General features: G+C 38.7%; 1 protein-coding gene across 1 annotated transcript; it reads right to left on the bottom strand.

Annotated features, from left to right (window-relative positions):
- Positions 1 to 11,116: 11,116 nt before the first annotated feature.
- On the bottom strand, positions 11,117 to 19,419 carry LOC124279804 (apolipoprotein D-like). Its single transcript, XM_046715684.1, has 5 exons — positions 19,197 to 19,419; positions 13,654 to 13,781; positions 13,251 to 13,321; positions 12,578 to 12,670; positions 11,117 to 11,493 (listed from the first exon to the last, which is right to left on the bottom strand). The coding sequence occupies exons 1-5, from the start codon at positions 19,311 to 19,313 to the stop codon at positions 11,363 to 11,365; spliced, it is 540 nt and encodes a 179-aa protein (XP_046571640.1). The 5' UTR covers positions 19,314 to 19,419; the 3' UTR covers positions 11,117 to 11,362.
- Positions 19,420 to 22,681: the final 3,262 nt, after the last annotated feature.

The following is a 22,681-nucleotide window of genomic DNA, read 5'->3' as shown; positions in this document are numbered from 1 at the left end:
TCAAAAAAGAAACTTCACAAAATGTTATTTGAAAAATAATGAATAATTTTTCTCTGATGATACATCTATGTATCCGAAATGGGATCCCTATCTTTCGACTCTAGAAAAAACGTTAGGAAAACCCACTCAAACCCATCCATTCCTCGTGCAAATGACGTTAGTGCCAAATCAGGTTTTGCACGTGCAGTCGATCACGTGATCTTCGCATCGAAGTTTTCTTCATATGCACGTGTTTGCATTGGCCTCAAGAATTGAAAAAACACTTTTAAACCACAGTTCTAACGGTACTTGAAATGCCACGATTGTCAAATGTGCAACGTGAACATGCCGTTGGCATGTTGCAAGCGGGAAGATCAGTTATTGACGTCGCAAGAGCAATGGGATGCAGCCGTCGTACTGTGTATGACTTGCGAGGTCGTCTACAACAAACTGGCACCACTTCTGATCGCCCAAGGTCGGGTCGTCCACGTGTGACGTCACGAGCAGAAGACCGTCAAATCGTCCTACGTCACCTACGTGACAGATTTCTGCCGGCTACACGAACCAGGGCTGAGATGTTTAGAGGTCGACTGTCCTCACAGACCATTCGAAATCGGTTGCGGGCTGCCAATCTCCATTCTCGACGTCCATATTGTGACTTGACATTCTGTATACCCATGTTTTGGAACGGCGGTGTAGCCTAATGGAACTGATTATGGCACTGTCAGTGTATCGAGTACATCACACAGATCTCAGCAATGAAATAATAACAATTTAACCATCTTACCATCTCTTGTTCTTTTATAGTGCCCTGAAGAAAGAATGTGAAGTTTCTTTTTTGACTCAGTATATATCAGTGATTGGATTGTCTAGCCCCGTCCAGATTATTTACAGACCGTTGACACGTGTAGCTGTAATACTGCTGGTTAGGCATTAAACAACGGACAATAAATTATTCAGTTAACTGGACTTTTACATACCTAATATTTAATGGCATGACATTCGACAGAAGCAATAGACGGCCTTACCTCAGGCAGCAATGACTTGACAATGTGTTTTGAATCTATATCAGCCCGGTCGGTATGAAATTGGAGTTCAAATATAGCGTCGTCTGCTCTTCTGCAGCCGCTCTCCCTTCGGAACCAGGTCCTATGTGTTGCATTCAATTGCAAATGGGCAAGATTCATTTTGCACTTTGATGTTGTGTTCTTATCACACGTCTCATCTTCCCTCGACTCTCATAGACCCGTGAAGATCCGGGTTAGAATTGATCTTCAGTAATCCATGCTTGTCGTAAGAGGCGATTAGCGGGCTCGGGTGGTCAGACTCGCTGACTTGGTTGACATGTCATCGGTTCCCCATTGCACAGATCGATGCTCATGCTGTTGATCACTGGATTGTCTCGTCCAGACTCGATTATTTACAGACCGCCGCCATATAGCTTGAATATTGATGAGTGCGGCGTGAAACTAAACTTACTCACTCACTCGACGCTCATATATTAACCATATAACGTCGAATTAACGATGTTTTAAATAGCAAGTAAGTAATTTATTCTAAGACGTGCACCACGTGAAAGTTAACCCACCTGACAGACCAAGTACCACCATCAGATTCGAACTCACGAGTATCGGAATAACGAACACAGTTTACGTTTGATTGAAGGAATTCATAGGGGCACGGCGAATTATGGTGTGAAGCGGAGGCTTGGAACGAACTAAGAGATTTTACAAGCGCTTCAGATTTGACCACATTGTTATGTGTTACTCCCAACTGGAGTTCGAGTAAATAATCTATACACAAAGAGTTTAGTTAAGAACCCCATGACATATCTCACGATTGAACGAGCCCCGATCTTAACAAGTTTGGAGCATATCTGGGACATGACTGGTCGTCGTGTGCAACAAAGGGATCCTCCTGTACAGAACCTGGCCCAGCATTGGAAGCTGCCTTACACGAGGAATGGCGTAGACTGACCCTTCAGAGGATCAGGAGGCTGACAGGGGTTATGAGGAGGAGAGTGCTGGTTGTCATACAGTCACATGGAGGTTAGACTCGGAATTGAAATTGTAAGACACGCAAAATAACATTTTGAATGTTCATATTCACCAATAAATTCAACATTAAACATTACAGACATTGTTTTGTATGAAAATCATTGGGGGTGGGGGGGTTAAATGAGCAATTATCATCATAAAATCATCATGGATTCCAAACATTTCATAGATGGTCTTTTGAAGTGTTACTATTTAAATGTTACTATCCTTGTGAATGGACAGCGAAATGTGACCGAAGAGTCATTATTATTAAGATAACATCTATTCTATAATTCAAATATCTATGGAAAAAAACAACATTTACCTAAACAAAACATAATTATTCTCAGCCTGAAACTCCAGTAATCTGGATATGACATCTATTACAGACGCGTGGATACACTTGTATTGTCCATTTAGCTATTCAAGTGAACTGGCATATCTGTTGCACTTGACCTGATCAAGTGCGTGTACCAAACGGTGGCCCGCTCAAATGTCCAGATGGCAACGTTTTCACGTCACGGGATGAGACAACATGGCCGTTATCGGGCCAAATGTACTATTTATTGGGTATTTTTGTACTAGCGAGTGAGTGATATTTAGTTTTACGCCGCTTTTAGCAATGTTTTAGCAACGCTCCAGCAATATCACGGCGGCGGACACCAGAAATGGGCTTCACATATTGTACCCCTGTGAAGAATGGACCCCGGGTCTTCGGCGTGACAAGTGAACATATTAACCACTAGGCTACCTCACCGCCCCATTTTTGTACGAATTTGGTCAAGAAAGAACACGTTGAGACAGTCTGAAAGTAGTTCCATCAGAAAGTAGTTCCATCAGAAAGTGTTTTATTTCTTCTCATACATTTCATCTTGATACAGTACGAAATAAAACACGTTGAGACAGTCTGAAAGTAGTTCCATCAGAAAGTAGTTCCATCAGAAAGTGTTTTATTTCTTCTCATACATTTCATCTTGATACAGTACGAAATAAAACACGTTGAGACAGTCTGAAAGTAGTTCCATCAGAAAGTAGTTCCATCAGAAAGTGTTTTATTTCTTCTCATACATTTCATCTTGATACAGTACGAGAAATAAAACACGTTGAGACAGTCTGAAAGTAGTTCCATCAGAAAGTAGTTCCATCAGAAAGTGTTTTATTTCTTCTCATACATTTCATCTTGATACAGTACGAAATAAAACACGTTGAGACAGTCTGAAAGTAGTTCCATCAGAAAGTAGTTCCATCAGAAAGTGTTTTATTTCTTCTCATACATTTCATCTTGATACAGTACGAAATAAAACACGTTGAGACAGTCTGAAAGTAGTTCCATCAGAAAGTAGTTCCATCAGAAAGTGTTTAATTTCTTCTCATACATTTCATCTTGATACAGTACGAAATAAAACACGTTGAGACAGTCTGAAAGTAGTTCCATCAGAAAGTAGTTCCATCAGAAAGTGTTTAATTTCTTCTCATACATTTCATCTTGATACAGTACGAAATAAAACACGTTGAGACAGTCTGAAAGTAGTTCCATCAGAAAGTAGTTCCATCAGAAAGTGTTTAATTTCTTCTCATACATTTCATCTTGATACAGTACGAAATAAAAACACGTTGAGACAGTCTGAAAGTAGTTCCATCAGAAAGTAGTTCCATCAGAAAGTGTTTTTATTTCTTCTCATACATTTCATCTTGATACAGTACGAAATAAAACACGTTGAGACAGTCTGAAAGTAGTTCCATCAGAAAGTAGTTCCATCAGAAAGTGTTTTATTTCTTCTCATACATTTCATCTTGATACAGTACGAAATAAAACACGTTGAGACAGTCTGAAAGTAGTTCCATCAGAAAGTAGTTCCATCAGAAAGTGTTTTATTTCTTCTCATACATTTCATCTTGATACAGTACGAAATAAAACACGTTGAGACAGTCTGAAAGTAGTTCCATCAGAAAGTAGTTCCATCAGAAAGTGTTTTATTTCTTCTCATACATTTCATCTTGATACAGTAATGAAATAAAACACGTTGGAGAACAGTCTGAAAGTAGTTCCATCAGAAAGTAGTTCCATCAGAAAGTGTTTTATTTCTTCTCATACATTTCATCTTGATACAGTACGAAATAAAACACGTTGAGACAGTCTGAAAGTAGTTCCATCAGAAAGTAGTTCCATCAGAAAGTGTTTTATTTCTTCTCATACATTTCATCTTGATACAGTACGAAATAAAACACGTTGAGGACAGTCTGAAAGTAGTTCCATCAGAAAGTAGTTCCATCAGAAAGTGTTTAATTTCTTCTCATACATTTCATCTTGATACAGTACGAAATAAAACACGTTGAGACAGTCTGAAAGTAGTTCCATCAGAAAGTAGTTCCATCAGAAAGTGTTTAATTTCTTCTCATACATTTCATCTTGATACAGTACGAAATAAAACACGTTGAGACAGTCTGAAAGTAGTTCCATCAGAAAGTAGTTCCATCAGAAAGTGTTTAATTTCTTCTCATACATTTCATCTTGATACAGTACGAAATAAAACACGTTGAGACAGTCTGAAAGTAGTTCCATCAGAAAGTAGTTCCATCAGAAAGTGTTTTATTTCTTCTCATACATTTCATCTTGATACAGTACGAAATAAAACACGTTGAGACAGTCTGAAAGTAGTTCCATCAGAAAGTAGTTCCATCAGAAAGTGTTTTATTTCTTCTCATACATTTCATCTTGATACAGTACGAAATAAAACACGTTGAGACAGTCTGAAAGTAGTTCCATCAGAAAGTAGTTCCATCAGAAAGTGTTTTATTTCTTCTCATACATTTCATCTTGATACAGTACGAAATAAAACACGTTGAGACAGTCTGAAAGTAGTTCCATCAGAAAGTAGTTCCATCAGAAAGTGTTTTATTTCTTCTCATACATTTCATCTTGATACAGTACGAAATAAAACACGTTGAGACAGTCTGAAAGTAGTTCCATCAGAAAGTAGTTCCATCAGAAAGTGTTTTATTTCTTCTCATACATTTCATCTTGATACAGTACGAAATAAAACACGTTGAGACAGTCTGAAAGTAGTTCCATCAGAAAGTAGTTCCATCAGAAAGTGTTTAATTTCTTCTCATACATTTCATCTTGATACAGTACGAAATAAAACACGTTGAGACAGTCTGAAAGTAGTTCCATCAGAAAGTAGTTCCATCAGAAAGTGTTTAATTTCTTCTCATACATTTCATCTTGATACAGTACGAAATAAAACACGTTGAGACAGTCTGAAAGTAGTTCCATCAGAAAGTAGTTCCATCAGAAAGTGTTTTATTTCTTCTCATACATTTCATCTTGATACAGTACGAAATAAAACACGTTGAGACAGTCTGAAAGTAGTTCCATCAGAAAGTAGTTCCATCAGAAAGTGTTTAATTTCTTCTCATACATTTCATCTTGATACAGTACGAAATAAAACACGTTGAGACAGTCTGAAAGTAGTTCCATCAGAAAGTAGTTCCATCAGAAAGTGTTTAATTTCTTCTCATACATTTCATCTTGATACAGTACGAAATAAAACACGTTGAGACAGTCTGAAAGTAGTTCCATCAGAAAGTAGTTCCATCAGAAAGTGTTTAATTTCTTCTCATACATTTCATCTTGATACAGTACGAAATAAAACACGTTGAGACAGTCTGAAAGTAGTTCCATCAGAAAGTAGTTCCATCAGAAAGTGTTTTATTTCTTCTCATACATTTCATCTTGATACAGTACGAAATAAAACACGTTGAGACAGTCTGAAAGTAGTTCCATCAGAAAGTAGTTCCATCAGAAAGTGTTTTATTTCTTCTCATACATTTCATCTTGATACAGTACGAAATAAAACACGTTGAGACAGTCTGAAAGTAGTTCCATCAGAAAGTAGTTCCATCAGAAAGTGTTTTTATTTCTTCTCATACATTTCATCTTGATACAGTACGAAATAAAACACGTTGAGACAGTCTGAAAGTAGTTCCATCAGAAAGTAGTTCCATCAGAAAGTGTTTTATTTCTTCTCATACATTTCATCTTGATACAGTACGAAATAAAACACGTTGAGACAGTCTGAAAGTAGTTCCATCAGAAAGTAGTTCCATCAGAAAGTGTTTTATTTCTTCTCATACATTTCATCTTGATACAGTACGAAATAAAACACGTTGAGACAGTCTGAAAGTAGTTCCATCAGAAAGTAGTTCCATCAGAAAGTGTTTTATTTCTTCTCATACATTTCATCTTGATACAGTACGAAATAAAACACGTTGAGACAGTCTGAAAGTAGTTCCATCAGAAAGTAGTTCCATCAGAAAGTGTTTAATTTCTTCTCATACATTTCATCTTGATACAGTACGAAATAAAACACGTTGAGACAGTCTGAAAGTAGTTCCATCAGAAAGTAGTTCCATCAGAAAGTGTTTAATTTCTTCTCATACATTTCATCTTGATACAGTACGAAATAAAACACGTTGAGACAGTCTGAAAGTAGTTCCATCAGAAAGTAGTTCCATCAGAAAGTGTTTAATTTCTTCTCATACATTTCATCTTGATACAGTACGAAATAAAACACGTTGAGACAGTCTGAAAGTAGTTCCATCAGAAAGTAGTTCCATCAGAAAGTGTTTTATTTCTTCTCATACATTTCATCTTGATACAGTACGAAATAAAACACGTTGAGACAGATCTGAAAGTAGTTCCATCAGAAAGTAGTTCCATCAGAAAGTGTTTTATTTCTTCTCATACATTTCATCTTGATACAGTACGAAATAAAACACGTTGAGACAGTCTGAAAGTAGTTCCATCAGAAAGTAGTTCCATCAGAAAGTGTTTTATTTCTTCTCATACATTTCATCTTGATACAGTACGAAATAAAACACGTTGAGACAGTCTGAAAGTAGTTCCATCAGAAAGTAGTTCCATCAGAAAGTGTTTTATTTCTTCTCATACATTTCATCTTGATACAGTACGAAATAAAACACGTTGAGACAGTCTGAAAGTAGTTCCATCAGAAAGTAGTTCCATCAGAAAGTGTTTTATTTCTTCTCATACATTTCATCTTGATACAGTACGAAATAAAACACGTTGAGACAGTCTGAAAGTAGTTCCATCAGAAAGTAGTTCCATCAGAAAGTGTTTTATTTCTTCTCATACATTTCATCTTGATACAGTACGAAATAAAACACGTTGAGACAGTCTGAAAGTAGTTCCATCAGAAAGTAGTTCCATCAGAAGTGTTTAATTTCTTCTCATACATTTCATCTTGATACAGTACGAAATAAAACACGTTGAGACAGTCTGAAAGTAGTTCCATCAGAAAGTAGTTCCATCAGAAAGTGTTTAATTTCTTCTCATACATTTCATCTTGATACAGTACGAAATAAAACACGTTGAGACAGTCTGAAAGTAGTTCCATCAGAAAGTAGTTCCATCAGAAAGTGTTTTATTTCTTCTCATACATTTCATCTTGATACAGTACGAAATAAAACACGTTGAGACAGATCTGAAAGTAGTTCCATCAGAAAGTAGTTCCATCAGAAAGTGTTTTATTTCTTCTCATACATTTCATCTTGATACAGTACGAAATAAAACACGTTGAGACAGTCTGAAAGTAGTTCCATCAGAAAGTAGTTCCATCAGAAAGTGTTTTATTTCTTCTCATACATTTCATCTTGATACAGTACGAAATAAAACACGTTGAGACAGTCTGAAAGTAGTTCCATCAGAAAGTAGTTCCATCAGAAAGTGTTTAATTTCTTCTCACATTTCATCTTGATACAGTACGAAATAAAAAACACGTTGAGACAGTCTGAAAGTAGTTCCATCAGAAAGTAGTTCCATCAGAAAGTGTTTAATTTCTTCTCATACATTTCATCTTGATACAGTACGAAATAAAACACGTTGAGACAGTCTGAAAGTAGTTCCATCAGAAAGTAGTTCCATCAGAAAGTGTTTAATTTCTTCTCATACATTTCATCTTGATACAGTACGAAATAAAACACGTTGAGACAGTCTGAAAGTAGTTCCATCAGAAAGTAGTTCCATCAGAAAGTGTTTTATTTCTTCTCATACATTTCATCTTGATACAGTACGAAATAAAACACGTTGAGACAGTCTGAAAGTAGTTCCATCAGAAAGTAGTTCCATCAGAAAGTGTTTTATTTCTTCTCATACATTTCATCTTGATACAGTACGAAATAAAACACGTTGAGACAGTCTGAAAGTAGTTCCATCAGAAAGTAGTTCCATCAGAAAGTGTTTTATTTCTTCTCATACATTTCATCTTGATACAGTACGAAATAAAACACGTTGAGACAGTCTGAAAGTAGTTCCATCAGAAAGTAGTTCCATCAGAAAGTGTTTAATTTCTTCTCATACATTTCATCTTGATACAGTACGAAATAAAACACGTTGAGACAGTCTGAAAGTAGTTCCATCAGAAAGTAGTTCCATCAGAAAGTGTTTAATTTCTTCTCATACATTTCATCTTGATACAGTACGAAATAAAACACGTTGAGACAGTCTGAAAGTAGTTCCATCAGAAAGTAGTTCCATCAGAAAGTGTTTAATTTCTTCTCATACATTTCATCTTGATACAGTACGAAATAAAACACGTTGAGACAGTCTGAAAGTAGTTCCATCAGAAAGTAGTTCCATCAGAAAGTGTTTAATTTCTTCTCATGCGACATTTCATCTTGATACAGTACGAAATAAAACACGTTGAGACAGTCTGAAAGTAGTTCCATCAGAAAGTAGTTCCATCAGAAAGTGTTTTATTTCTTCTCATACATTTCATCTTGATACAGTACGAAATAAAACACGTTGAGACAGTCTGAAAGTAGTTCCATCAGAAAGTAGTTCCATCAGAAAGTGTTTTATTTCTTCTCATACATTTCATCTTGATACAGTACGAAATAAAACACGTTGAGACAGTCTGAAAGTAGTTCCATCAGAAAGTAGTTCCATCAGAAAGTGTTTTATTTCTTCTCATACATTTCATCTTGATACAGTACGAAATAAAACACGTTGAGACAGTCTGAAAGTAGTTCCATCAGAAAGTAGTTCCATCAGAAAGTGTTTTATTTCTTCTCATACATTTCATCTTGATACAGTACGAAATAAAACACGTTGAGACAGTCTGAAAGTAGTTCCATCAGAAAGTAGTTCCATCAGAAAGTGTTTTATTTCTTCTCATACATTTCATCTTGATACAGTACGAAATAAAACACGTTGAGACAGTCTGAAAGTAGTTCCATCAGAAAGTAGTTCCATCAGAAAGTGTTTTATTTCTTCTCATACATTTCATCTTGATACAGTACGAAATAAAACACGTTGAGACAGTCTGAAAGTAGTTCCATCAGAAAGTAGTTCCATCAGAAAGTGTTTTATTTCTTCTCATACATTTCATCTTGATACAGTACGAAATAAAACACGTTGAGACAGTCTGAAAGTAGTTCCATCAGAAAGTAGTTCCATCAGAAAGTGTTTTATTTCTTCTCATACATTTCATCTTGATACAGTACGAAATAAAACACGTTGAGACAGTCTGAAAGTAGTTCCATCAGAAAGTAGTTCCATCAGAAAGTGTTTAATTTCTTCTCATACATTTCATCTTGATACAGTACGAAATAAAACACGTTGAGACAGTCTGAAAGTAGTTCCATCAGAAAGTAGTTCCATCAGAAAGTGTTTAATTTCTTCTCATACATTTCATCTTGATACAGTACGAAATAAAACACGTTGAGACAGTCTGAAAGTAGTTCCATCAGAAAGTAGTTCCATCAGAAAGTGTTTAATTTCTTCTCATACATTTCATCTTGATACAGTACGAAATAAAACACGTTGAGACAGTCTGAAAGTAGTTCCATCAGAAAGTAGTTCCATCAGAAAGTGTTTTATTTCTTCTCATACATTTCATCTTGATACAGTACGAAATAAAACACGTTGAGACAGTCTGAAAGTAGTTCCATCAGAAAGTAGTTCCATCAGAAAGTGTTTTATTTCTTCTCATACATTTCATCTTGATACAGTACGAAATAAAACACGTTGAGACAGTCTGAAAGTAGTTCCATCAGAAAGTAGTTCCATCAGAAAGTGTTTTATTTCTTCTCATACATTTCATCTTGATACAGTACGAAATAAAACACGTTGAGACAGTCTCTGAAAGTAGTTCCATCAGAAAGTAGTTCCATCAGAAAGTGTTTTTATTTCTTCTCATACATTTCATCTTGATACAGTACGAAATAAAACACGTTGAGACAGTCTGAAAGTAGTTCCATCAGAAAGTAGTTCCATCAGAAAGTGTTTTATTTCTTCTCATACATTTCATCTTGATACAGTACGAAATAAAACACGTTGAGACAGTCTGAAAGTAGTTCCATCAGAAAGTAGTTCCATCAGAAAGTGTTTTATTTCTTCTCATACATTTCATCTTGATACAGTACGAAATAAAACACGTTGAGACAGTCTGAAAGTAGTTCCATCAGAAAGTAGTTCCATCAGAAAGTGTTTTATTTCTTCTCATACATTTCATCTTGATACAGTACGAAATAAAACACGTTGAGACAGTCTGAAAGTAGTTCCATCAGAAAGTAGTTCCATCAGAAAGTGTTTTATTTCTTCTCATACATTTCATCTTGATACAGTACGAAATAAAACACGTTGAGACAGTCTGAAAGTAGTTCCATCAGAAAGTAGTTCCATCAGAAAGTGTTTTATTTCTTCTCATACATTTCATCTTGATACAGTACGAAATAAAACACGTTGAGACAGTCTGAAAGTAGTTCCATCAGAAAGTAGTTCCATCAGAAAGTGTTTTATTTCTTCTCATACATTTCATCTTGATACAGTACGAAATAAAACACGTTGAGACAGTCTGAAAGTAGTTCCATCAGAAAGTAGTTCCATCAGAAAGTGTTTTATTTCTTCTCATACATTTCATCTTGATACAGTACGAAATAAAACACGTTGAGACAGTCTGAAAGTAGTTCCATCAGAAAGTAGTTCCATCAGAAAGTGTTTTATTTCTTCTCATACATTTCATCTTGATACAGTACGAAATAAAACACGTTGAGACAGTCTGAAAGTAGTTCCATCAGAAAGTAGTTCCATCAGAAAGTGTTTTATTTCTTCTCATACATTTCATCTTGATACAGTACGAACAGGTAACAGATCACTTACATCAGAAACACTTCAAGTTTTTGTATTTAATGTCTAGCCTGTGTCGGAATCCCCAGGCAGCTGTATTGTGCCTGTTGGGAATGGTACCCAGCTTGGGTACCCAGGGTAGTTTGATGATGGTCATGTCAAGAGGAACTAGTGTTTAATGGGTAAAACAGACAGTCTAACATCCGCTTTGTTTGGTTTTCTTGAAGTTCCTGGTGTTGATGCCGTATGACGACAGGCGACTGTAGATGGGGTATTTCAAGTCGTCGGGTATTCCGTCACGGGTTCTGGTCAGCAGCCACGCAGTATCTGAAACATTCAGGAGTGTGAGACCGACACACGTGCATTGTGAGTCTTCTGGTCAGAAACCATTGTATGTAATCCACCAGGCTACTCTATCTCCGTTCTATTATAGGAAACACGCTGCCACCACTTAGTCTCAGAATCGCCGCCACATGGGAGCAATGTGATAGGACGGCTGAATTCAGGCTTGCGTATGTCTGACTGACTGACTGAATTTGGTTTTACGCCGCTTTTAGCAATATTCCAGCAATATCACGGCGGGGGACACCAGAAATGGGCTTCACTCATTGTACCCATGTGGGGATTCGAACCCAGGTCTTCGGCGTGACGAGCCAACGCTTTAACCACTAGACTACCCCACATCCCGCTTGCGTATGTTTGATATGAAGCCGTGATATGGAATAGGTGTTAGTGGAATATATGTTCTGGGATTTTGTCACAACTGTGGGTCCAGGGTATTTATAATAATCGAATAGAAACATATGGGTTAATGATGGCAATACATGGATCAATGGTATATCATTATTTTCAATCAGAATTCCTCCACAACCGACCGACCAGATTCCAACCCAGGACAGACACAAATGCAGGACAAGATTCCGACAATTTCCTTATTTAGTGCCTAGCTATATTTGAGGTAAAATTTGGACGATCTGTGTTTGAAGGGAAACTTGGCTGGTGGAAATTGGCAGTGCCTGAAAGATGTATTTAAATCCCTAACGAGTGTCTGCTAGTTGGAATTTTCAATTTAACATTTAATGATCACGACATAACACAAAGACAATATCCCGAGTTCACAAAGGTATTAATTACATAATCTAGAACTGGGTACAAGAGCACCAGGCTGTGAGCACAACCCCACAGGGCGAATGGTAACGACATGAAAAATGTCTGCATATAACTTACTAGACTAACGCTTAGTCCCTGAGTATATATAATTTTGATAGTAGCAAATACACCCCTTTAAACTGAGAAGGAGCCCCAGTGAGATTCTAGACTTGCTTCGTTTCTGGCTTTAGCATTGCAGGGACGGCTCGGCAGTAGGTAAAATAATGTGGTTCAGGGACTGTGAGACAGACTAGGAACTTACCAAAGTGCATGAAGTACAGATCGGTGCAGGAGTAGACGACGCTGTAGTTGGAGTAGTCGGTCTCTACCACCCAGTAGTTGCCGGGACGCTGCCCTGAAACACAGTGAGTGAGTGAGTGAGTGCATGAATGAATGGTTGGGTGAGTGAGTTCAATCTGTATTTAACTTTGAATATGATAAGCGTACTGGATCCGGTTGTGTGAAGGGCACACGGCAATATGCTGAAGTGCTAACTGTTTGGTTATTTGTAGTTTAATGGCATTCATCGCAGGAACAGATAACAAGATATCAGAAGAAAATATTAAAAGTAAAGTTAGGTTTCAGATAAAATCATGGTTTCTTTAGATTAATGAATTACAATTGTTTTCTGTTTCTTACATATTTTTTTTTCAATTCTTAAGATTTAGAATATATATCAAATCGTGTCTTAGTAAGTGGTCCACTTCTTGCTTGTCTGGTTTGTCTGTGTGACAAAGCTGGAAGCAAACTCACACCAACAAGCGTGTTGCTGACACTCCGAAGGGAGACAACTCCTCATAGCGTCGCCTCAGACGATCTACTAACCATGTCCCCAAATCATTACTTGTGGGTTTTTTAGTTACAGTAATACACTGTTGTGATCACAGTTTCTTTGTAGATATATTATTGGAACATCCACGGGATTTGATACTCACACCAGAAGAACTTCACAAGCAGCTTGGCTGGCACAGAGGGGTCGGGGGCGTATGCATCGCCTTCAATGGATCTGAAACAGTGGTACCATTGGTGGTCTATGAATTGTAAAGAAATGCATACCGTCATGCCTTCTTACACCATGTTTGAGCGAAAACCGTCATGCCTTGTTCCATCTGGACACAATATACATCACTCAGTATATGTATATAAATACATAGATACGATAAGAGAGGATTACTGCTTCCCCGATCAGAAACCATGGAATATATTTTCCTATCGTAAATAGTGTGTCTAACGAAAAATCTATGGTAATATACGCCATTTAGTACAGGTTGATACACTCCATATTAGCTGTATACTGTATGTACTACAAATATGGCTGGATATCGGCAACTTGTTTACCTGCCGCGTCCTGAGTTCAACACCTTCACGTGTCCGTCAGCCTTCATGGAGTAGTTTGCCTGAGCACACTCCGCCCCGATCTCGTAGATCGTGAAGAATCGTTCGTACTCATACCACGTTCCCAGGTACTACAACACACAAAACATGCGGTCAGCCAGCATACAAACATGTGGTCAACCAGCATACAAACATGCGGTCAGCCAGCATACAAACATGCGGTCAGCCAACATACAAACATGCGGTCAGTCAGCATACAAAACATGCGGTCAGCCAGCATACAAACATACGGTCAGTCAGCATACAAACATACGGTCAACCAGAATACAAACATGCGGTCAACCAAACTACAAACATACGATCAACCAGCATACAAACATGCGGTCAACCAGAATACAAACATGCGGTCAACCAGCATACAAACATGCGGTCAACCAGCATACAAACATGCGGTCAACCAGCATACAGACATGCGGTCAGTCAGCATACAAACATGCGGTCAACCAGCATACAGACATGCGGTCAGTCAGCATACAAACATGCGGTCAGTCAGCATACAAACATACGGTCAGTCAGCATACAAACATGCGGTCAGTCAGCATACAAACATACGGTCAACCAGCATACAAACATGCGGTCAACCAGCATACAAAACATGCGCTCAACCAGCATACAAACATACGGTCAGTCAGCATACAAACATGCGGTCAACCAGCATACAAACATGCGGTCAACCAGCATACAAACATACGGTCAGTCAGCATACAAACATGCGGTCAACCAGCATACAAACATGCGGTCAACCAGCATACAAACATGCGGTCAGCCAGCATACAAACATGTGGTCAACCAGCATACAAACATGCGGTCAACCAGCATACAAACATACGGTCAGTCAGCATACAAACATGCGGTCATGCAACCAGCATACAAACATGCGGTCAACCAGCATACAAACATGCGGTCAACCAGCATACAAACATGCGGTCAACCAGCATACAAACATGCGGTCAACCAGCATACAAAACATGCGGTCAACCAGCATACAAACATGCGGTCAACCAGCATACAAACATGCGGTCAACCAGCATACAAACATGCGGTCAACCAGCATACAAACATGCCGTCAACCAGCATACAAACATGCGGTCAACCAGCATACAAACATGCGGTCAACCAGCCAGCATAGCCAGCAACAAACATGCCGTCAGCCAGCATACAAACATGCGGTCAACCAGCATACAAACATGTGGTCAACCAGCATACAAACACGTGGTCAACCAGCATACAAAACACGTGGTCAACCAGCATACAAACACGTGGTCAACCAGCATACAAACATGCGGTCAACCAGCATACAAACATGCGGTCAACCAGCATACAAACATGCGGTCAACCAGCATACAAACATGCGGTCAGTCAGCATACAAACATGCGGTCAGCCAGCATACAAACATGCGGTCAACCAGCATACAAACATGCGGTCAACCAGCATACAAACACGCGGTCAACCAGCATACAAACATACGGTCAACCAGCATACAAACATACGGTCAACCAGCATACAAACATGCGGTCAACCAAAATACAAACATACAAACGCGTCAACCAGCATACAAACATGCGGTCAACCAGCATACAAACATGCGGTCAGTCAGCATACAAACATGCGGTCAGTCAGTCAAACATGCGGTCAATCAGCATACAAACATGCGGTCAGTCAGCATACAAACATGCGGTCAACCAGCATACAAACATGCGGTCAACCAAACTACAAACATACGATCAACCAGCATACAAACATGTGGTCAACCATCATACAAACATACGGTCAGCCAGCATACAAACATGCGGTCAACCAGCATACAAAACATGCGGTCAACCAGCATACAAACATGCGGTCAACCAGCATACAAACATGCGGTCAACCAGCATACAAACATGCGGTCAACCAGCATACAAACATGCGGTCAGCCAGCATACAAAACATGCGGTCAACCAGCATACAAACATGTGGTCAACCAGCATACAAACACGTGGTCAACCAGCATACAAAACTGCGGTCAACCAGCATACAAACACGTGGTCAACCAGCATACAAATCATGCGGTCAAACAGGAACCAGCAACTATCACAATATTTATTGACTAGTTTGTCCATGACATGATATCGTTATCGTTATTGTGTAGAAGCAGATGTGTAGACATTGAATCTGAAAACCTGGATGGGGTGGTCCTGTAGCCCTGTGCATACAGCTCAGGCCACAAATCAGTTGAAGACAAGCAACGTTGGGCACTGAGAGTCCGTGGATGGATGACCGTGTTTGGCAGCCTGACTCCTGAAAGTTCAGTCCTGCCCCACAACGAAATACATATGATACGTGTGGTCTCACCTTGCCTCTGTTGGGACCCGGTGGGGTAAGTCATATGCCTAACAGGCAGCTCGGGGTATAATACTTTATGATACGCCGTTGAACAGCTTCGAGTTGGACACCAGGCGACATAGAAATCCATTATTAACATTAACATGTTGATGATGTCGCGCATTGCTACAACTCGACATTGTTATTCAATCGGTATGTCAACAATGTGTAATTACAAGTGCATACTTAACATAAACATAATGTAAATGTCAGTGGACGATTATACAGATCATGTTAACCAACAATGAACTGTTTTCGTTATGTACCCTATAAGGGAATGCTTGTAAGGGCAATGTATTATTAAAGTCATATTATTTTAAGTTTGGGGGAGCGATGAGCACGTGCGTGTATGCGTGTGGGTGTTGAAGTCCGGCAACTTTTCCACCCCAAAATGTGAAACATTTCAGTGTTTTTGCAATGCAGGTGAGTTCAGGAAGCGTTCACATTACAAAGCGCCGTGCATGTGCATGGATGTATGTGGATGGCTACTGGCAACAGTCACGACTTAAGTTTTACAGCGCTAGGAGAAGTATGGCTTATTTCATGCATTCTATTATAATCTTTTCTTCTGAACTTGTTCAATAACGAATTCGCAGTTTTAGATGAAATATACTGATATCGTAATTAATATGTACATGTAATTGAAATGATACCACCCTCTTACGTTTTCTTTTGAAAAGCATCTAAAAAAAAATACATAATTATTTCGATACAATCTCCGAAGTTCTAGGTTTGTTAGTTATTGCTTATCGGACAAATTGCACAGTAACGTTCCTCGTTCAACCTCTTGTAAGTTTGTTGGTCTTGTTGGTCAACTTGTTACAGTTACAATAAGTTTGAGTTGTCATATTCCAAATATAATTTACATATACTACGGGTTAATTGACACAGAATGACCATGAAAGACCCAACATTACATGTGAGCTCGTCCTATAGTGTAAGACGCTACCTATTACCCGGTTACCTATTGGATGTGTCCTACACCTGTGATCTTGGGTTCGAATCCCAGTTACCCGTGATTATGTTTCTAGGGCACACCGAAACATGACTCTCATTAAACTATTCTGACAATGACCTACTTTTCAGCCGATCCGAATTTTCTCGTGTGAAAGTGAAAATAGACATCATAAACAACTATGGTTACACTTAATTCCAATTTCTTGTTTCAATAAAAAATGGTATTTACAAATGAATTTTAATTTTAAACTTTAATAACATCGTATTTCTATATTTTATGGCGAGGTGTAGGCAGCATGACCTTAACTAAGACGTCACAGACTGTCCCTGCTTGATGAGGTCGTAAAATGATTCACAATGCATCTGGCACACTAGTTACACCTGTTATGTGTTTTTTTGCGCTTATTCAATGTAGTTCTGTAACGCACAATGTGATTAATATATAATAACAAGTCCGTACCAGACCGCCAAACTTTCCTAGCGGGAGAGCCTCGTTTTGAGATTTCCACGATTTCCAGGTTTCCGTTTGTCAGAGTTCGCTGTACGACAGAGCACGCTGCACGACGTGTTTGCAAGGATTAGAAGGAGCGTAGTGTTGCAATATACAAGTGCTTAGATGTATCAAATAATACTGATTAATAATTATGTATCCAGTTAAATGAATTGGTCCCACAATTCTGGACTAGTAATTGTACTAAGTTGCGCAATAGGACGGGACCCAGTCAACAGGAAACGATCCTGTTGTGTAATCAATGTTTTGACTTGTGTCTGTGGTCGTAGGTTTTACCGTGAAGATGAATGTCTAAGACCTCTCCGCAGTTAAACGTCGTGAAATAACTAAAATAATATTGTGTTCATTAGATGCTTGATTGGCATTTTAGAAGATGATATTTGATGAACATAGAGATTTTTTCTGGGTTACATCTTCTTTTTATTCTCGAGTACAACGTTTCAGGGCTTGTTCTGGCCCCATCATCAGGTAAAACTGAACAGTAACTGTTAACTCTGGCCGTGACGTCACAATGCTATGACGACGCAATACATTTGTGTCTACCTCCCAAATGCATGGTACATTTAAGAAATACAGTTCGCTCTACCACCATGTATAGTGTAATAAAACACACTTTTGCCCTGAACTATTATAGTTAAAGCACGAGGACGCTTGCGTTCAGTTTTACCTGATGATGGGACCAGAACAAGCCCTGAAACGTTGTACATGTACTCGAGAATAAAAAGAAGATGTAACCCAGAAAAAATCTCTATGTTCATTGTGTTCATTGTTAACCAGACTCGCCAGACCTTCATGCGAAGTTCTAGGTTTGTTAGTTATTGCTTATCGGACAAATTGCACAGTAACGTTCCTCGTTCAACTTCTTGTAAGTTTGTTGGTCCTGTCAGTCAAAACACAGCAGGATGTTCTTGTAATTTGATAATAGTGAGGTTTCAGCAAACGTTTTGGTCCGTCTCTTCATCAATAAGGAGAACCCTGTCCCACAACGCCTTAGGCAAGTGAGTTTGTTAAAAATTGCCTATGTTTAGCCAGCAGAAAATGGGTACCGGGAGAGACTATTCACCTTCTAGCCCTAACAGGCAGCTTTGGTTATCCGGGGTAATAACGATCAGATTGTGCGCCTGAAAAGGAGCGTTATAAATATTCTCATGATTATTATTTGTAAATATACTGAGTTTCTAAAGTTAGAGGTGGTCTCTCTGTAGATTAGATACCTTTAGTTTAGAGCCGGACACTTTAGCGCGTGATTCGAAATATTCGATCCTTTCCTCAACATATTGGTTGTGTGGTTTTCCCGACCAAGCATCCCCTATGTTTCTGCAGTCAGGGCATAAAGTGGGCGATGTGACTAAGCAATAGTCAAAAGTGCTGCTGATATTTACCTATGGCCGCGACTGTTTACCTGGCAAGTCCAAAAGGATTTACAGTCTACACTTGTTGAAATGAGCTTGGCCCTCCCATACACGTGGGTTCGAAAACTTGAATATTACAACATTTCATTTGTTGAAGTATTACAGCCATATCCCTATGTTAATAAATGCGGCATAAAACATCATATAGAACCAAACGGGGGTGTATTAATTCGCCGTTACAGACCTTAAGTGTTACTATTTTACTATTTAATGATAATTTAGTGAAAGAGAACATTTAACATACCTCGCTCAGAGTAAAGTTGTCCTGCACGGGTACACCTGGACAACGCCAGAGAGCCGGAACTTGTCCTTGGATAGTGACCAGAGCAGTCAGCAAAACCACAGGGAAAACTGTCTTCATCTTCACCGACACAGAACACACTCGACTCTGGCAGACAGATTAACGCCACATAAACTTATCAGTGCTGTGGACGAAGTAGGCCACGTACAATCACTGGTCACTAATTGGAAAGCCTGGACGCCTCTGATCATGAAGGTCGTATGTAGGGCACGACATTATGTTTTCTGTTTACTGAACTTCACTATAGGCAACTTTAACATAGGTTGCCTTAAATACAAGATACAGTACACGATCTTGTTAAAGATGTTCCGTTAATGGTGACTCAGCAATAACTGAAGCTACTGAACCTGCTGCCATCGTTAAAACATTGCTGACTGTGGCGAAAAACGACATTCACTCACTCACTCAAACATTCATACCAGAACTTCTATATTAAACCCACTGTGAGATTTTACGTAACTACGCGAATAAAGGCAGCATTGAAATTTCATTTTGATATCCTAATGGAACAATCGTAAGTAAACTATAGATCTAGTAAAGTGACAATCATAAAGGTCGAGTTTTGGAAAATGGCAGTCCAAGTAAGTATAATTGATTTCAAGGCTACTTTGACGTAACTACGTATCTTGATCTGACAGTTTATAATTTCATGGTGTACACACATTGTGTCTCAGTTTAACACTGGTCAGCAATTTTACATAGAACGGAAATGGACTCCAGCTAGCGGGGGCTTTAAGTGAAACAAATTTCTGTGTGTCGCAGCCTGCCTGGGTACGGACGCTGACATCGGATGCTAAGCGCGTGCAACACCTGTTGATAAGAGACGCCAAAACACACCAGTAGATGGGGTACAGTTTTTGACAATGTTTGGCATGAACAATGACAAACATCGTTAGTTGATTATAAGTCATCATCATAATGGAAACACGTTGGCGACAACAAGCAAAGGTTTTACGATAAATGTTTGTGTGTAAGAAAGAAAAGAAAGTGTTTATTTCCGTACAGTGCATGCGACAATATCTTCAAACGATGCCCAATTAAATTTCGTCAGAATCATGTATTGACATACTAGCTGACATGTTTTTAGAACAAGAAAATATATTTTTGCAATCCGTTGGTAACATTTGGACTATTCAATAACATCAATAGTTTACACTTCATGCTGTTGGGAGCAACAACACAGTACCGAGACATATGTCATTACGTAGACCATTGTGAAAATGGACATTCCATACATACAGGATCTTCTAAATCAGTATCTTTAACAATACAAAACGGACATAATCTTTCATAAACTCTAACATAATAGTATCCTTAACCGATACTTAATTATCATGTCATACTGAATATGTTTACTGAACTAGTTTGTAAATCTAAAATTTCCTTACTATTAATACAATACAATATAAACAGGCTATAGATCGCCCGCCAACAGGCTATGACCGCCAACAGGCTATAGATCGCCAACAGGCTATAGATAGGCTATGACCGCCAACAGGCTATAGATCGCGAACAGGCTATGATCGCCAACAGGCTATGACCGCCAACAGGCTATAGATCGCCAACAGGCTATAGATAGGCTATGACCGCCAACAGGCTATAGATCACCAACAGGCTATGATCGCCAACAGGCTATGACCGCCAACAGGCTATAGATCGCCAACAGGCTATAGATCGCCGACGTAGTATGTAAAAGTCTTTGAATGAAATGGGACTTACATACCCTCTCAGGGGGCCGAAGGGAGAAGCGTCCTCAGCGACTACACTGGGTATAGTTCTTCCTGAGAGGGAATAGCCTAGAGGTTAAAGCGTTCACTCGTCACGCAGAAAACCCGGGTTCGATGTCCCACATGGGTACAATGTGTGAAGCCAATTTCTGGTGTCCACTGCCGTGATATTACTGTAATATTGCTAAAAGCGGGGTAAAACCAAACTAACTCTACCCACAGAGGATCATATATTTGGAGGGTTTGTCATGAACGCGTAACATTTGACGGATGATTTTCCCAAGATTTTAGTTTGATGCATGTTTTGGCAAAACCTTGATGTCAAATATGTGTAATAAAATTTCTAACGGCAGGTTCATAAAATTATAAATATCTGATCATAGGAACTGTCTGTGAAACATACCACGCACCTGAGTTTGGGCCACTTAAACACACATATACGTTGATACGATGTCTTCTCTATCACCAACCCACATGGGCACAATGTGTTAAGCCCTTTTCTGGTGTCCCCCGCCGTGATATTGCTGGAATATTGCTAAAAGCGGCGTAAAACTAAACTCAGTCAGTCAGTCTCTATCACCAACCAACATAACTTTGGATATGTCCACAGTCTACCTGGCTTTCTAAAGACCATTACGTTGGTCTTTTTCCCGTTTATATAGCCACACCCCTTCTCATGAAATCAACAATATTTTCTACGTGTAAAGAAACGAGGAACGGGGGCATTGGCAGCCCTAGGGGACACCAGACATGAGTCCCAAGTCCATGGCCCAAAGTAGTAGAGCTACAAGACATTACCTTTGTATATATTTTTCTTATCGATCGAAATAACTTACTCTCAACATTTGGGGCCCATAAATATACACTACCTGTAAATCAAAGGCTGCCTTCAGATGAAAGCTGCCTAAAAATCTCTGTTCTTAAGAAGAGAAAAATTCTTTGTTATAATTGTATTTGATACAAAATAATTACCTTTGGAATTAGAAACAAAGTATTATCTGCCCAGGTATGCTGCCTGTTACAAATAACCTGACAACCTATCTTACCTGATACCTGTAATAATGTAATAGACCTGTAATTTGCTTATCATCTTGTGTAACAGTACAATAACACCTTTTTGCCAATGGGTCTGGACAGGCACACTCTGACAAAAGTGTATTGAAGAAATCTCTTAGAAAATCTGAACAGTGCATATTCCAGCAATAGAACATAGGAGACATCAGTTTCACACATTCTATCTACATTGGTAATCAAACCCGGATCTTCGGTGTGGCGAGATAACGCTGTAACCACTAGGCTATCCCACCGCCCCTTATCACTTTACCTCTCAGCAATTATAGCATTGCAGATTTCTTCACTTGAAACTCATCGGTCAAGATCAAATAACTCATTTTCAATTCAATTAACAAACTTCAAAATATAGTCATCGACGTTGCTCTCCCCAGACCATACATTAAGACCTTTCAACAGATTTTCAAAACATAAGATCTTTTAGCACAAATGTTATTTATAATAGTATGATACGATACTGTGTTTTGTTGTCAAAGAGTTTCATAGCTTACTAACCACGGAATCGTGCAATATTTGCTGTTATTTTACAAAGTAATTTCCAAAGACCGGTGTTGTTTGTCAGATTGTGTGATTGTCACCATTAGACAAATTTAATGATTGATTTAAGAGTGATCCAACTCACGGAACCGT

Source organism: Haliotis rubra, unplaced genomic scaffold (genome assembly GCF_003918875.1).
Source record: "Haliotis rubra isolate DU_JTF1 unplaced genomic scaffold, ASM391887v1 Scf257, whole genome shotgun sequence".
Classification (NCBI taxonomy): domain Eukaryota; kingdom Metazoa; phylum Mollusca; class Gastropoda; order Lepetellida; family Haliotidae; genus Haliotis; species Haliotis rubra.
The sequence above is the reverse complement of the archived record's forward strand: the minus strand, read 5'-3'. Positions and strand labels throughout refer to the sequence as shown.